Source organism: Bactrocera tryoni, chromosome 5 (genome assembly GCF_016617805.1).
Source record: "Bactrocera tryoni isolate S06 chromosome 5, CSIRO_BtryS06_freeze2, whole genome shotgun sequence".
Lineage (NCBI taxonomy): Eukaryota > Metazoa > Arthropoda > Insecta > Diptera > Tephritidae > Bactrocera > Bactrocera tryoni.
Genome location: NC_052503.1, coordinates 77,614,812 through 77,631,718, shown reverse-complemented (window position 1 = coordinate 77,631,718; position 16,907 = coordinate 77,614,812). Strand labels below are relative to the sequence as shown.

General features: G+C 32.9%; 4 protein-coding genes across 4 annotated transcripts; 1 reads left to right on the top strand and 3 right to left on the bottom strand.

Annotated features, from left to right (window-relative positions):
- Positions 1–27: 27 nt before the first annotated feature.
- Positions 28–869, bottom strand: LOC120777271 (protein PBDC1). Its single transcript, XM_040108474.1, has 3 exons — positions 779–869; positions 602–709; positions 28–524 (listed from the first exon to the last, which is right to left on the bottom strand). Exons 1-3 carry the CDS (start codon positions 788–790, stop codon positions 135–137), a joined length of 510 nt encoding a protein of 169 aa, XP_039964408.1. The 5' UTR covers positions 791–869; the 3' UTR covers positions 28–134.
- Positions 870–1,640: 771 nt separating this feature from the next.
- LOC120778685 (60S ribosomal protein L26) lies at positions 1,641–2,619 on the bottom strand. Its single transcript, XM_040110621.1, has 2 exons — positions 2,540–2,619; positions 1,641–2,183 (listed from the first exon to the last, which is right to left on the bottom strand). The coding sequence occupies exon 2, from the start codon at positions 2,158–2,160 to the stop codon at positions 1,711–1,713; it is 450 nt and encodes a 149-aa protein (XP_039966555.1). The 5' UTR covers positions 2,161–2,183; positions 2,540–2,619; the 3' UTR covers positions 1,641–1,710.
- A 1,841-nt stretch (positions 2,620–4,460) lies between these two features.
- On the top strand, positions 4,461–13,665 carry LOC120778024 (short/branched chain specific acyl-CoA dehydrogenase, mitochondrial). Its single transcript, XM_040109697.1, has 5 exons — positions 4,461–4,493; positions 4,717–4,822; positions 11,860–12,167; positions 12,599–12,769; positions 12,875–13,665. Exons 1-5 carry the CDS (start codon positions 4,461–4,463, stop codon positions 13,496–13,498), a joined length of 1,242 nt encoding a protein of 413 aa, XP_039965631.1. The 3' UTR covers positions 13,499–13,665.
- A 1,481-nt stretch (positions 13,666–15,146) lies between these two features.
- LOC120778497 (ninjurin-1) lies at positions 15,147–15,966 on the bottom strand. Its single transcript, XM_040110322.1, has 3 exons — positions 15,641–15,966; positions 15,430–15,584; positions 15,147–15,347 (listed from the first exon to the last, which is right to left on the bottom strand). The coding sequence occupies exons 1-3, from the start codon at positions 15,936–15,938 to the stop codon at positions 15,216–15,218; spliced, it is 585 nt and encodes a 194-aa protein (XP_039966256.1). The 5' UTR covers positions 15,939–15,966; the 3' UTR covers positions 15,147–15,215.
- Between the last annotated feature and the right edge of the window lie 941 nt (positions 15,967–16,907).

Here is a 16,907-nt window from a genome sequence, read left to right as displayed (position 1 = left end):
TACAAAAACATGCTTTAGCATGCACAGTTTTGTATTGTTTGTTTTGTATATTTTTCCCACTTATGAAAATATAAAATATATATATTATTATATATCTATGCCATTGATTAGTTATATTTCTATTTTCCTAAAATCTACGTTTCTTGCACTTCGCCCGGCACCAATTCTTCCGCAACTGTGGTTCGTGGTGGAGGTCGAAATTTACGATGTACTTCATCATTTAGTCCCTCGCGATTACGTGCAATTTCGATTGCTAAAAACTGTATACGTACAACAAGTAGTGAATTTTCGGGTGAAAATTCTTTGGATGAATCGGACCGTATTAATGTACCATAAGCGTAATCATCTAATTTATTGAATTTTTCCGCAAACGTGCGCCAACGAATTTTAGCATCTTCTGATTTCAGCGTATCATCCGTTATCAGTTCTAATTTTAGATCAGGAAAATCTTCTCGAAATGCTTGGTATATTTGATCATCATATGGGGTCAGGTGCAGGCATGAAGGGTGCACGCTTGTGAGTAGCTTCAATGAAACAATTCAAAAATAATACTCATTCTTAAGCCATAACTATTATTATAAGAGTACTGCTTAATACTTACATTGAAATATACTTCAGCGTGATCCATTGCCTTTAAAGCCCACATTTCTTCAACCAGCTCATCATTGCCGAATTCCTCCGCGGGTCGCGACAATAATGAGGCACCTTGCTAAAATTGTTTTCCATTATTTAGATTTGTAGTATATAGTTACTTCTCAAATAACAAAACAGTATTTACCATCATTTCCATTTTTGAAGAAAGCTGCTTTAAATATTGTACAAAAACTAACTAATCAATCAGTAGATTACAATGTGTGTGCTCAGTGATGAGGATATAAAGTCGATAATTTTACATCAACATCGATATATGTATGACGGATATTCTCATATCGATAAGAATGATACATACACTCCGCGTCATTATAATAGCGCCACCACACTTTCGTTCAAGTTAGGTTTAGTAAAAATTTACAAAAAAAAATTGTTTTAACATTTAAGTATAATATTTTACAAATATTCTCTGAAAATTTGAAGTTATTCAAACAAATACTTTTCAAGTTATTTGATAATTAGCAAAATGTTCATGGGCGGTTGAAAAAGTTCGTGTAAGACTTCATATGCTTTTTTCTCCAATCTATGTTTTTTGAACTGGTAGTTCGAAGACCACTCGGTGGATTTCAATGAAATGTAGGCAGCTTTTTTTTTGTAAACATAAAAAACTAGTACCTGATCGAATGCCAATTTCGATTTTTTATAATTTGGAGCCAATTAGTTATTTAAGGAAAAACATGTTCTGAGTAGGCACTAGATTCTTTTGTCCGATTGATTTTAGATGAATCTCCAAGAGATGGTCACTGCATGTAGCCTCGGTTGGAACTGGGTCAATAAAAATAGCCATTACAGCCACAATTATATATATATATTTTTAAATTTCTGTCAAGTCGAAACTTTACTAATTGATGGCGTTATTTGTTTTATAAAAAAAATTATTGGTTTACGCTTATGGAAACAACCGGCTACCTAGTTTTTCAGACTTCATTGCTAGCCAATATTAAATAATTTTAAAAAACACACACACATTTATATAAAACAACGATCACTTTCCATTTTTTGAAAGGAAGATTTATTTTATTCTAAAGTGGTATTCTTATAAAGATGAACTGCAAATGCTTAGGCTGTTTCCATAGGTTGCGCAGCAGTTTCCTCAGTGTATTTGCCCTTATCTTTGCCCAATGCCGCCATGCGTCCCTTGCCGCGACGGTCCAAAATTGCTTTACGGTCCTTGTCCAATTTCAATTTGACAATCAAGCAATTGGAAGGGTGAATACCAACATAAACATTGGTACCGTTGGCATTTTCACGCTGAATCTTTTCGACGTACACGACGAATTTCTTACGATACGACTGCACTACTTTGCCCACCTGGTTACCTTTGAAGTGTCCGCGCACCACTTGCACTTCATCATCCTTGCGAATGGGCATAGAGCGAACATTGTACTTTTGACGCAATTCCTTCGAAAGTGGAGCCGACATCAAACGACGACGGATGTGTGAGGGAGCCTGGAAGTGACGCTTGCGGTTCTTCCTGCGCGAAGAGGTGACAAATTTGTTTTGTTTCATGGTTGCACACGCTGTTGTTTACCCTGTAAAAAACAACAAAAGTTAATATCTTTAACTTGAATAGAAACACCGTAACAATATGCTTAAAACTATTTCCAAATGTAAATATTTGCTTCTCAAAGTGGCACAAACTTGAACAAACTAGAAGAGAGTTAAATTTTCGCATATCTCATTGGGAAATTTCAATGGTTTCGCGCAAGGCACATATTGAAGATTCATTTGGCGGTAGGCAATGAAATACAATATTAGCACGCGAAATAGTAGGAATTTCGCAAAATTTACTCATCTACGTCGTTAAGTAAATTAATTTCATTTCATATAATTTATTTGCCGCAAAGATGGAGAGAGATTTATAAAAATTTTATGGAGCAAAACTTACACCAAACTAGTCGCGTAAAAACAACAAAAAGAAGGAATCTGACAATCAAATTGTCGGAAGTACTAAAAATTTGGTGAAACGTCAAACAAGTATGTTCACATGAAGTTAGCTGCGGTTGCCGTTTATAGGCTCAATCATGTTATTAATATGCTACAGAACTTATCAATTTATTAATATTATTATTTATGTGAGAACATTTTGATGAGAAACTACAAAACAAGAAGCTGCTAATGCTTGCATAAGAATTTTTAATTTAAATACAATTTTGAAATTTAAATAAAATTTAAAAAATTAAGAAAACAGCACACTGTTAACCCTTGCCTAGGATTTTTAATTTGAACACAATTTTTAAATATTCCGTATGTATTGGAGATTATAGATTTTTTTTTAGAATTTGTTGTTATACGTCAGCCAGGGTTGCACATTTTTTAATTAAAAGTTTCTGAATTGATTTTTAATTTTTTTGTAATTAAATTAATAATTTAGTTAAAAAATAAAATTTTAGTTTTTAATTCCGGTTAATTTTATAATTAAAGTTGTAAAATTAATTTTCAATCCCAAAATTTTAAGCCGAATTTGGTATTAAAAATTTATAAAAAAATAAATTAGTTAACAAAATTAAAACAAATTAAAATTTTATTTTTTAATTCCATATATACAATTTTAAAATTGATTTTTAATACCGAAATCAGCATTGGCATTAAAAATGAAATTAAAAGGTAATTAATTAAAAAAGTAAAAATTAAATTTTTTATTGTAAAAGTAAAAATTTTAAATTTAATTTTTAGTTCAGCTTTTGGTATTAAAAATTTTATGAAAAATAAATTAATTAAAAAAAATATAAATTAGATTTTTTTAATTTAATAAATTATTATTTTTTAATTTAATAGTAAAATTAATTTTTTAATCTCAAATGGAGAAATTAATATGGTTTTTGTATTAAAAATTAATTACAAATAAATTTAAAATTAATTTTTGGTATTAAACATTAATTATAAATAAATACATTAAGAATTGTTATTTTTGGATTTAATAATAAGTATTATAAAATGGAATTTTAATCTCAAGTTAAGAAATTAAACTGGTTTTGTATTAAAACAAATTAAAAAAAATTATAATTCGGTTTTTGGCATTAAACATTAATTAAAAATAAATTAGGTAAAATAATAAAAAATACAATTTTTAATACCAATTGAGAGATTTTAATAAATTTTGCGGTAATAAAATTAATTAAATATACATTTTTAATACGTTTGTTGGTGTTAATTTTTTTTCAAACCAGTATTTTAATAATAATATACAAAAAAATAAGAATTTAATTAACATTTGAATTAATATTTTTTTTATTTTGTAATTCAAAATACGAGATTTAAACTAAAAAAAAAAATATTAAAAAAAATTAATTTATTATAACTTAGTTTATTATAACTTTTTTATGCCAAATACGAGAATAAAAAATAAATTTAAAAAAATTTAATTTTAATTTTTTTTCTTTTTTCATTTAAATATTTTTTTTTAATTTTTTTTTTTAATTTTTTTATAAATTATTTGCAACCTTGATCTGAGCCGTATCTCTGGGTAAAGCTTTTCGCATAAAAAAACATACATAACATACATATTTGCCTATTTCATATATTGACACATTTACCTAATATTTATAATACATGTGCCCAGCCATGTTGCTAACAGCTTCATTTAACAGCGGCAACTCTATTTGACTGGTGGTTTCAGCAACACTCCTATCAATTGCACAGTGATCAAGAATACCACATTCAATTAGTTCGCTTAAGTGATCTTGCAATCAGACAGTTGTTTTCAGTTCGATTTGATCGTTCCAGAGCTGCTGTTGTTTCCAAAATTGTATCGTCCAGTTCTTATTTATTTTTCAATTAAAAATTAACAGTTGTGCATAAAAAGGAAAATGAATTACCTGAGAAAAATACCTTTACGTATGGTAAGTTTAGCGATAAAAGCGCACAACATACTTCATATACACAGTTGATAGAAAATATGTTTAGTCTATATGTATGTACATACATATACTTACATATATAAATATATATAGATGTACACATATAAATATATATGTATGTATGTACGCGCATATTTTGTTCAATTAATTGCAACACAATAAAGTCAAATCTCGTTGCTGTCGTCAAATAATATTTTTCATTTAGGTTGCTAACACAGTCCTGCGCCAGCAGCAATGCATGTCCAGCGGTACAGGTGCCATGTCAGCACTCACTGTCCTCACTGATGATGAGCGCGTAATGAAGGAGACCGGTGAGTACATTATGACAACTTTTATTGTATCCGTATATAATAGCAGTAAATGGTGAAGATGAAGGTTATCCTGCGTGCGCGTACACGTTTGTACATGAAGAGCTACGTATAAACATGTACATATGTACGTATATGTTGCAGAAATGTGAATATATATACATACATAAGTATATGTAAATATTGTTTTTCTGGAATATAGCAATAATTTTTGATTAATTAATTTTGAGTATATAAATTTTTTTAGCATACATATGTACATACATACATACATTCTTTTAAATGCATTTTTTTGTTGCCATAGTCGGAATCTTGCATTTGTATATACATACATACATATTTAGATACTGTGTACATACATATGTATGTATGTATGTATGTACGTGATTGTACAAACTAATCTTGCTTTTTGTCTATTGATAACGTTACATAACTTCCAAAATCTTAGCTGGTGCTAAAGTATTATAAACACAAAGTTTCCTCTAGAACAAAAGTATGCTTATAAAAGGGCTATCAGAGCACGTAAAATTATTAATCATTCTACGTTCTCTGTGGATATTCTAATGTTGTTTTTTTTGTTTTTGTGTTTTTGAAATGCTGTGCACGCTCGCTATCTAAGCCGGTTGGTTATGTACAAACTAATATGTATCTTCTAATACATAACATATGTACATACATACATACATATGTATATGTACATATATAAAACACAGGTAGATACATCCGTATATACATATGTTTGTACCTAAAGTCCAGCCATAAAGGTAAACATGCCCACATATTTGCCACAACTTGGATATACATACATATGTTTGTACATATGTATATACATACATATGTAAGTGTATATGTTTATATACATCAGCATCAATAATTTATTTGTGCTTCTAACAATTTACAATAATAGGTATTTTTTTCATATTCCTCTTGCTTTTCATTACCTACATATGGAATAACATTTGCGACAGGCAATAATTTTATTATTCTTTTTCCATAGCAAACGACGAAAATATTAATATAATATATGTATATACATATATTAATATTAATATAATTAATATTCTAAAAATTTCATTGCCGTTTTGTTTTCGTTTTGTTATTCTCAACAGCCATTTCTGTTATTGCTACGCAAAGAAAAGAGGAAACAGTCCACATCGTCAAATTTAGTTGGTATTTTTCACCGCTAGGGGGCGTTGCTTGTTTCAAGTATCTTAATAAACGAGTGTTATAAGTTGGCATTGTTAGCCGAGGCCGATAACAAGCTACGAACAACACTTGTAAATAAATTTGTAATAATTTTGAAGGCATGGGTTCGCATCCTGTTCCGTAGCGCTGCGAATTTTCGCCGTTTATGCCGCATATTTATCCATTTCCATTTATACCATGTGTTTCCGATCTGTGTTGACATTATTTGAATTTGAATTTCGAACATGCAAATTTAATTAAAACAACAATATGTTTAATTGAATATGGCGTAGTAGGTAGCAAAATTATAGATAATTAGTAACAGTTCCTCCAACCTACGTTTGTGTTGCATTGTTCACAAGCAGTCAGCGGTTCAGATTGCATACAATAATTTGAAAAGCGTTACACTTGTGATAGAGCAAATTAAATGAACGCCGCTGTCAACGTCTCCGTGTTGTACTGTTCTAGTGCGCTGGATGTGCGTGTCTGGCATGCGGTTATGTTCGGCACTTTCCTTGAGAGTTGAATTGAGACAACACATATGCGTGAGCAAGAGTGATCAGCGCCTCAATTCGTAGTTGGAAAGTTGACAATTATAAAAATTATATTTATTTAAGAATCTAAAGACTTATAATATTATAATTTTATTTATTTAGGAATTATAAGACTTACTTACTTTTAACTAATGCTTAATAATTTACTATATAATACGTTATATATAGTTTTTTATAAACCAAACAGCATAAGCTGAGTCGATTTAGTAATGTCCGCCTGTCTGTATATAAAAATGAACTAGTTAAAAAACCACAGATTTTGAGATATTGATCTTAAAATTTACAAACGTCCTTTTCTTCCCTAGAAGCTGCTCATTGATCGGAATCAAATCCTTGTATGGAAAAGTTTTTTATTTAACAAGCTATCTTCACGAAATGTAGTAAAGACTATTATTTAAAGAAACAGTTTAATGTCCGAAGAAATTATTCAAATCGGCCCACTATAGCATATAGCTGCCATACAAACTGAACGATCGAAATCAAAACCTTGTATGGAAAACATTTTTATTTGTAAATATATCTTCACGAAATTTGGTACAGACTATTATTTAAGAAAACGATACAATCTCCGCAGAAGTTGTTCAGATCGAACTACTATATCATATAGCTGCCATACAAACTGAACGATCGAAATCAAATACTTGTATGGAAAACATTTTTATTTGTAAATATATCTTCACGAAATTTGGTACAGACTATTATTTAAGACAACTGCACAATTTTCACAGAAGTTGTTCAGATCGCACTACTATATCATATAGCTGCCATACAAACTGAACGATTGAAATCAAATCCTTGTATGGAAAACATTTTTATTTGTAAATATATCTTCACGAAATTTGATACAGACCATTATTTGAGAAAACGGTATAATCTCCGCAGAAGTTGTTCAAATCGGACTACTATATCATATAGCTGCCATACAAACTGAACACTGAACGATAGGAATCAAGTTTTGGCTTATAAAATTGTTTATTCGTGAAGGGTATTAGGGTTTTTTTCTTGTCTTAGTTAAAAATCGCGACTAACTGTAATTACGTTTTCGTACATGCATGAGTCTTCAGTATTTCAGGTACTAAAAGGAAAGCAAACACGCTTTGTTTGGTTATCTTGATCGACAATTGCCTTCACAAAAGAAAAAGTTAATATATACTACATGTATGTATATACATACATACATATGTATATGTACATGCATATAAATACACATATCAGAAGAAAACAGTGTTAAAAACGTATTTCAAAAAAAAATCTGCATAAACTTTTATAGATCGTTTTGAGCTCATAAAAAAAGAACGGAAATGACAGCAATTATTCGAAACTTGTCTTGAAAAAATAGGGGTTCGGCGCCTCTCATAAAATGAAAAATCAAGGTTAATTCGTTAGATGATAATTTTTTCCAGGTCACTCCCAGAGGACTTTTTAAAATTTAACTTTTAATTTTGTTGGAACACTTTGAAGATTGATTGACGATTGATCGTCTGTTTCCGGGTCGTAATCATATATCCAAGACTCAACGCCAGTAATAATACGTTTCATGACATCCTGGTAGTCGGATAGCATTGCTTCACAGACGTTAACGTGACGTTTTTTTCGAAAACATTGAGTGATTTTGGAACCAAGCGTGCTTTCACTTTTCTTAGGCCGAAATTATCTTTCAAAATGATTTTCACTGATCCTTCCGATATATCAACGATACCAGTAAGATTTCTGAATGTTAATCGTCGATTCTCAAGCACCAATTCCTTCATTTTATTGACAAGTTGCTCATCAGTTGATGTTGATGGCCGTCCTGGACGTGCTTCATCGTCAACGCGATTTCAATCAAAAACACTTGCTCGCGACTAACAGTTATCACCGAAGACCTTTTCCAACATTCTGAACGTTTCGGCACCAGAAATTTGATTCCGCACACAAAATTTAATGGAATTTCTTAATATTCAGAAAGACAAACGTATACTAAACACTAACGATTATTTTGATGTGACCTTTGGCGCAGATGTCACTGTCAGTCATACCAACTTAGAAAAAGATATTTCGACAAATGGTTTTGGTTATAAAATGGTTATATATAGGTTATACATACATATACGACAGCGGGAGGTTAAAATTTTATGATACATATATATGTATGTATATGTAATATGACGTAGTAAGCAATAAAATTAATTTAATTTTGATTTTTTTGACGATACGTAGTTTTGCATTTCAGGCCCCGATATACTTTATAAGATTTCCGCTAAACCTTCTGAGTGCTAGACTTCGTGGGTACCCTATTACACTCTGTTTAGGGTATAAAAATACTCACATATGTATATGCGACAAATGTTTTGTCAAGTCAAACGACGACGCCGCTGTTGTTGTTCTCATACACTTGTCCGCCAAATAAACATCGCTAAAGCGAATTTTAGAACTGGTCCGAACGCTTCGCAAAGCTGTTTTTTGTTATAATTACACACACACAGCGGTCTATTTATACTTGTATCGTATTCGTGTATGCATACACGTGCCACATCAATAGAAATGTTAAATTATATTATACATATTGATCTACACATACACATATATTCATATGTATGCATGTAGCATATGTGTGTACCTAAATATTTATGAATATAAATATAGTCAACAAAGCAAGAAAGCAATCTAATCAGTTTATGTACCAACATATGAGTGTGTGTGAGTACAATTGGGCAAAAGAGAATAAGATACCAGACATACATACATACATGCGTACATTCGTGCCTTTTTTATGAAATGTGCGATTCACTTTTCTTTGAGTATATAAATAATGGGCCTGTATTTATACAAGTATGAATACAGAGCGCTTTTTATGCTTTGGTAACAGCTTTTAAAAGGGTTGAGTGGAGAGTAACTGATTTTCATTACTACCCGTTTGGCATTAATTGCGGCTAGCTCGGGTGTATTCTTTGAGAACACAGCTTTTTTTTGTCAATATGTATAAAAAAAAAAGAAAAAGTTAACTTCGGTTGCACCGAATACAGGAATATCCTTCACAATTTCCTTCAGTTTGAATTTGAGCTTATATGATATAGTTATCCGAGCTGAAAAATTTGTTTGTATATTTTAGCGTTGTCTTGGAAAATAATTCTTGTCGAATTTGGTGAAGATATTTCGTCAAATAAAAAAGTTTTTCTTATAAAGACTTAATTTTGATGGTTCATTTTGTATGGCAGCTATATGCTATAGTGGCTCAATCTACATAATTTCTTCAAATATTATACTGTTGCTTTAATCAAAAATGTATACCAAATTTCGTGACAATATATTGTCAAAAAAAAAGTTTTTCATACAAAAACTTTATTTTAATCGTTCAGTTTGTATGGCAGCTATATACTATAGTTGTTCGATATCGGCGGTTCCGGGGTCGAAAGGAAGTGTGCAAAATTTCAAAGCGATTTCTCAAAGATATATGTTTTGTAGGGTTTCAGTCGGATCTTCCTCTTGGTTGTTTCAAACTTTGTGGCAAGCGCAACACCATACCCTGTTCAGGGTAGAAATATTTATTGTGGTAGTTACCTGATATCTATCACTTGTTATTTATTAGCTCTCAAAAAGTGTGTACATGTATGTGTGTGTATATATACATATATGGTATTATAAAAGCTTCATGCTTGGATTTCAATGTGTACCACCACGTTATGAATTTCCAACAAATTCCAATAATATATGCATACACACATATTTACATACAAACATTGTGCATATCATATATGTTTATGAACTTGAGTGAGAATTTGCCGCTCACGTTTACCGTATAAAAGGAGGTATGCCAAGCGCTGAGCTATACTATATACATATATACATAAGTACATATATACATATACCAAAGGTACAAAATGTGGGCTTGTCTGCTGAGAGAAGCATATGACGTGACACGATCAGCTCATTCACGCAAAACTTCGATTGATGCTATTGACTATTTTCTATTATGTGCATTTATTACTTGTTTATTTTCATAATAAAACTGATTTAATACATACATACGTACATACTACTGACGACAGATCCGATTCTATTTACATTAGAATTACTTGCGTTTCGAATTACTTACTTACTAAATCCATAAATTTACACATTTTAGTGCGAGATTACATATCATCTGAGCGAATTTGACACGGTCTGATAATAAAAAATATCATTTTCATGAATTTTAATACAAATCTGTATTAAAAGGCTATAAAAATAGGCTCCTTTTGAGTCAATACAAGCGTAACAATTCATCCAATTTCCATACACTTTTTGCCTTCACTGGAATGGCTTTCAGTGCCTTCAGCGAATGACTTTAATGGACCCATGTCACGGTTCCGCGAAGCGAATTTTTCAATTTCGAACACAGAAAAAAGTCGCAGCCAGTTAAATTTGGCGAGTTTTGACAGAGCGATTGGCGCTTGTTTTGTGTTTTATGTTTGGTCAAAAAGGTCAGTCATAATCATGCCAGAATGTGACGGTGTATTATCGTGATGAAATATCTGTCCACAAATCCGATCGTTTATAAAGAAATTTCTGCATGTAAACGCCTTAGAAGAGATCAAGTCTTTGCCTTCTTCCTTGGTACTACAACTGTGGGTCCCAAAACTTCACCAGTTGCTTCTATTCGTTGCAAGGTCACGTCATTTGTACATGCCAATTACAGCCATGTTGCTATACACTTAGTCCTTCCATTGGATCTTTGCCTACCCTTACTTTCATTGTCTACCTATGGGTGTCGAAACGAAGGAGCTTATCGCTAGAGTATCATCTTCCATTCCGGGCTATATGGCTTAAACAAATTTTTATAATCCCTAAAAAACTTCGCTTTAAAAACCGTCGGCTCGAAACTGGTTTTAGACACATAGCCTCTCAGGCTATGATGAATGATCCGTAGAACAATTTTCCCTCATAACCGATATTTCCGTGTTTTGGCTACCTGTAAATAGACCTGCTCTAATGAGTATAGCCCATTAAAGTGGTACAGCCCATAAAAAATTATTATTTTTTATTGAATTTTTGAAACTTAAGACTTAAGATCAATTATAGTAAGATATAAAAACAAAACTAAAGAGCCCTAGACTCTGAGTCACAATATTAGCGCAGGGTTGCACCAAAAATGTTGCCCGTTTGTTGGAGCATCTGTCATAGTTTGTTCGATTCGTTACTCTTCAACTCTTCGCTAACTGAAGAAAGCTATTTCTATATTAACATTTTCATGGTTTAATGTGTACTTAAGCAATTATTATGTTTAATTTTTCCACTTCGTTGTTAATTAAATATAAATTTATGTTTCTCAAACATTTTTAGTTGCCAAATTGGCTCAAGAACAAATCGCTCCACTTGTTAAAAAAATGGACGAGGAACACAAATTCGATCCCTCAGTGGTGCAGGCGGTTTTCGAGAACGGTTTAATGGGCATTGAGGTTGATCCAGATTTGGGCGGCAGTGGTTGCAATTTCTTGACCACCATACTAGTTGTTGAAGAGCTGTCAAAGGTTGATCCGGCCGTTGCTGCTTTAGTTGATATCCACAATACTTTGGTTGTCTCTCTAATGATGAAAGTCGGCAGTGAGGAGCAGAAAAAGAAGTATTTACCCAAGTTGGCGCAAGAATATGTGAGTATTGTGCTTAAAATACAATTAATAACTTTATGTTATTGACAATAACTCAATTATATGACAGACTAAATATTTACAAATCTCGACAGACACCCGTTTGATTATAAAACTTTATTATAGAATAAATATACAGGACTGATGGAGTGCATACTTAAATATTTACAATACGTAACAGTAAGATCCATATTGCTAATGAAAAAATGTTGTTGTGATATGGTAGAGTCAATACCACATATCCGGCAATATAATTCAAGTATTTAAGCTGTCAATTAGTAATTTGTAAATTAAGCGTATAACGAGCTTGTAAATATCAATACTTGTAAATACATATATTGGGTAGTCGAAAAAGTCATTTCGTATTTCTAATCAAACTTCAACTTATTTTTTCTATATTTACAATTTATATCACTGTTTTTTTTTGTTTCTAGCCTGGCAGCTTCGCTTTGACTGAGCCGGGTGCTGGTTCGGATGCATTCGGTTTGAAAACTGTTGCCAAAAAAGATGGCAATCACTACGTGATTAACGGCACAAAAATGTGGATCTCCAATTCCGATGTGGCTGGCGTCTTCCTTGTATTCGCTAACGCCAAACCAGAAGCGGTAAGTCAAATCATTAACTACTGCCAAAGTGCATATATAGAAAATTCTTTAATATATATATACAAGTAAATAAATATATATTTTCTTAATTTTTCCTGCGCTTAGGGCTATCGCGGCATCACCGCATTCATTGTGGATCGCGATACACCCGGTCTAATTGTGAATAAGCCTGAAGACAAACTGGGCATACGCGCATCTGGCACATGCATGATAACCTTCGACAACGTACGTATACCTGAAGAGAATTTACTGGGTGAATTCGGTCATGGCTACAAATATGCTGCTGGTTTCTTAAATGAGGGACGCATCGGTATTGGCGCACAAATGGTGGGACTCGCGCAAGGCTGTTTCGATCACACCATACCGTATCTCTTGGAGCGCAAGCAGTTCGGCAAGGAGATCTATGAGTTTCAATCCATGCAACATCAAATCGCCACGGTGGCTACCGAGATTGAAGCGGCACGTTTGCTCACCTACAATGCGGCACGTTTGCAGGAGCAGGGCAAGCCGTTCCTCAAAGAAGCCGCCATGGCCAAGTTCTTCGCGTCAGAGGTGGCGCAACGTGCCACCATCAAGTGTATTGACTGGATGGGTGGCGTCGGCTTCACGCGCGACTTCCCACAGGAGAAATACTATCGTGATGTTAAGATTGGCGCCATCTATGAAGGCACCACCAACATGCAGTTGAGCACAATCGCTAAAGTGATCAAGAAGGAGTACGCCAAGTAAACTAGAAAAGAGATGTGAGAAATGATGGCGTTACAACAGCTTGTTTGTTGTATGCCAGTTAGAAGGCAGGTGCAATATCGTAACAGAAATCTACAGTGCATTTATTAGTGTATTGTTTGTGTGATGCTGCAAGATCAAAGTCATGCGCTCAATACCAGATTAACTTGTATATATGTACATATCAACATATACATATATATTATTATATACGTATGTAACGTTGAAAGCAAATTTCTAAAACTATTTTTATACACCTTTCCCCATTGTTATAAGTTAAATTTATGTAGTCTGTAAAATATGTGCATTTATTACATTTTAAATATACAAATATAAATAAAAGAAAGAAAGTAAATAAACAAATTATAATGAAAAAGTTTTTAATATATATGTTTTTAGATTTTTTTTAGTACAAAAAATACAAAATTTATTATTTTTGTTCGAAATTAGCAGCGAAGTTAGAATACCCGTTCCCACGACAGCTGAGTCTACTTAAGTGGGACGGACGCGGATTTTTTCAGGCAAAGAACCTTCAACTCGTAAAATTTCTGGCGTTACAACAAAAACAACAACAACCCTTCACCAATAAAACACTTTTTATACAAAAAACTGATTTCGTTCAGCCGGCTTGTATGGCAGCTATATGTTATAGTCTTCCGATCTGAACAATTTCTTCTGGTATTATCACATTACGTTGGACAGTAATATGTGAAAAATTTTGTGGTGATACTTTGTCAAACAAAAAAGTTTTCCATACAAAATTCGTGAGGAATGTTTAAAGATTATCTCTTTCAAATGCTGGCCGCGGCTACGTCTCAGATAGTCCATCCGTTGAGGCTAATTTTCGATGACTCGTTCGAGCATTTCGACTGGTAACTGGCGAATGACACGCGTATTGTTTTGGTCCAAGGCCTTTAAACGAATTTGGCTCGAAAACGTCGGATCTTCTTGGAACTGAAGGTGGCTTGGGAAGGTCGACGTAAAAGGCGCCAAGTCGTTTTATACGTCAGTTCGAGTTCCTGCGAACCACGCCGAATCGACTTTCCACGGTCTTCTTGTATACTCTCAGCTCCGTCCGTTATATTTTCTTCACTGGGTGCTGGACCTGGTCTACTCGGTCGAGTCTTATCCAGTAATGAATGCTGGGTCTCAATATGCGTGATAGTGTTGCGAATGGTAAGCTCAGTAAGCGATTATGTTGACCATTAGTTGAGTGGAGCGCGCGAAATACATTCTGTACAGAACGTAAACTTTCGTAATAAAGTTGATAAAGTTGTTTCCATGATGATATGCCAATCAACCCTGAACAAAAGCAACCTGACAGCTTGACACGACTTACGCGTGATCTGGCTGAAAAGCTTTAAAAAACGTACCTCTACTGGATCACACGTTAGTTGTTTTCTTCGTCCAATAATGAAATTTTTCCATATACAAACGAACTATTTTTGATTTTTTGTTTTTAAATCTAGCAATAATGAGTTATGCTGTCAAGGGCAAGAGCAATTTTTTTGAGATGTCACGGCAGTTGACGTACAAACGACTCACTTTTCGGAATTTTTTAATAAAAATGTTTTTATATTTAAAAAATTAGTAATAATACCCACTTTTTGAACCACTGAAACTCACTTAAACTTTTAACAGCAGTCTTTATTAGTCTTTTTAGTTTCTAAAAAATTTCATTATACTTTGTTATTTGGTGTTATTTGATCAATCGGACCGCCTATGGTTTGTCATCGCTTTCGGTTGTGGTAAATGCAGCAATCAGTACATTCACTACAGTTATAATAAATATGCCAAAAATCAGCAGCTCCTTAATGTAGATATAACGTCGATCGTTCTTCTTCATGTGACGCTGTAAAAAACAGTTTGCATTTCATCTACATACACACATACAACTAATCATAGCAAATGTTTTTACTATACATTACTAATACCTTAAAGATTAGCGCCAGACCTACAACAACCTGCAGCACTAAAGAGACACTCACTAGCCCCAGACTGATATAAAAGGTAGGCGCTTTGTTATTGTATGTAAGTAAAAACCGCAACTGATTAGCGTTCGCTGACAATAGTGCAATGTCCATCAAACCTGCAAATAGTGATAAATGTTTTAAATTATGAAATTTGTATTTTTAGTTTACAAACCTTCCACTACATTTTTATTTCCTGCATAATCTAAACTGTTCATACGTCCCAGCTCCGATTTAGTGGGACGCTTCACAATCGGGTATGCTTCAGGTTCATTATCCGTTTCGACAATATCGTAGCCATTGTTGCTATTGTTGCTATTATTGTCATTATTAGCATTATTGCCACTTTTGTCATTATTGTCAATTTTATGCTCCGTTGCTAGATTTTGCGTTTCCGCATCCTGGAAAATAGTTTTGGTTGTAGCGCCCAAATGTATCACTTCGGCTGTTTTGGCAGTTAGTTTCGTATCCATTACAACAATTTATGCCAGAAACATTTATTTTGATAATGACGGCGAAAAAAACAATATTTTTTTATTAATAGAATGAAACTAACTGACTTTAATCACGTCACATAAACAATATTTTTTGTTATTTTAATATAATAAAATTAACCACGATGATAGCTAGAAAATAGTTGTTTTCCTTCGCTTGACAGACAGTTGAGTGATTTGTAAATATAACATTTCATTAAGAAGATTACAACATAGCAACATACAAGTACAACAACATGTATGCAAGTTTATATTTTGATTTTTTGCGGTTTCGTGTTGAGCGATAAGAGGAATTTGGTTGCTCAGCGTTGTATTTGATATTTTTGCGCCTAAGTTTATGCAAAAGCTTATTCTGTAGCTGCATTTTATTGTACGTTGGAAGCTTTTTCGTTTTGAGTACTTGTTTGGTTTGGCGCATAGAATTAAGTTTCCAAACCAGCACTGGATCATCTGAATTAAAATATCACCACTTAAAATGAAAAATAACGTAAAATCTCTTTTCGTTTACAGGCGAAGCAAAAACAATATAATCTCATAATGAAACAAAATTAGAGTTTTGGTTATGAAATGGTTATATATAGGTTATATATTGGTTATAAATGACAGCGGAAGCTTTAAAGTTTATTATACATGTATTTAATGTGATGTAGTAAATCGTAAGCAATAAAAATCTCAATTTGGATTTTTTTGATGTTACGTGGTTTTGCATTTTAGGTGACGATATGCATATGTTATAAAGTCTCAAGCTTTTAAAATCACCCTGTTGAGGTTTTACTTTTGTTGTAAGATTAACAAAGAAACGAATAAACAAGTAAAAACAGGTGACCAGCAAGACAAGCCACTGTAACTATAATGCATAGATAGGGTTAGAGCGGAAACTGACAAATATATGTGGTGCAACTCGTGAGGTCTTTGCAGAAGAAAGAGTTGAAGGATCCAAAGTACCCA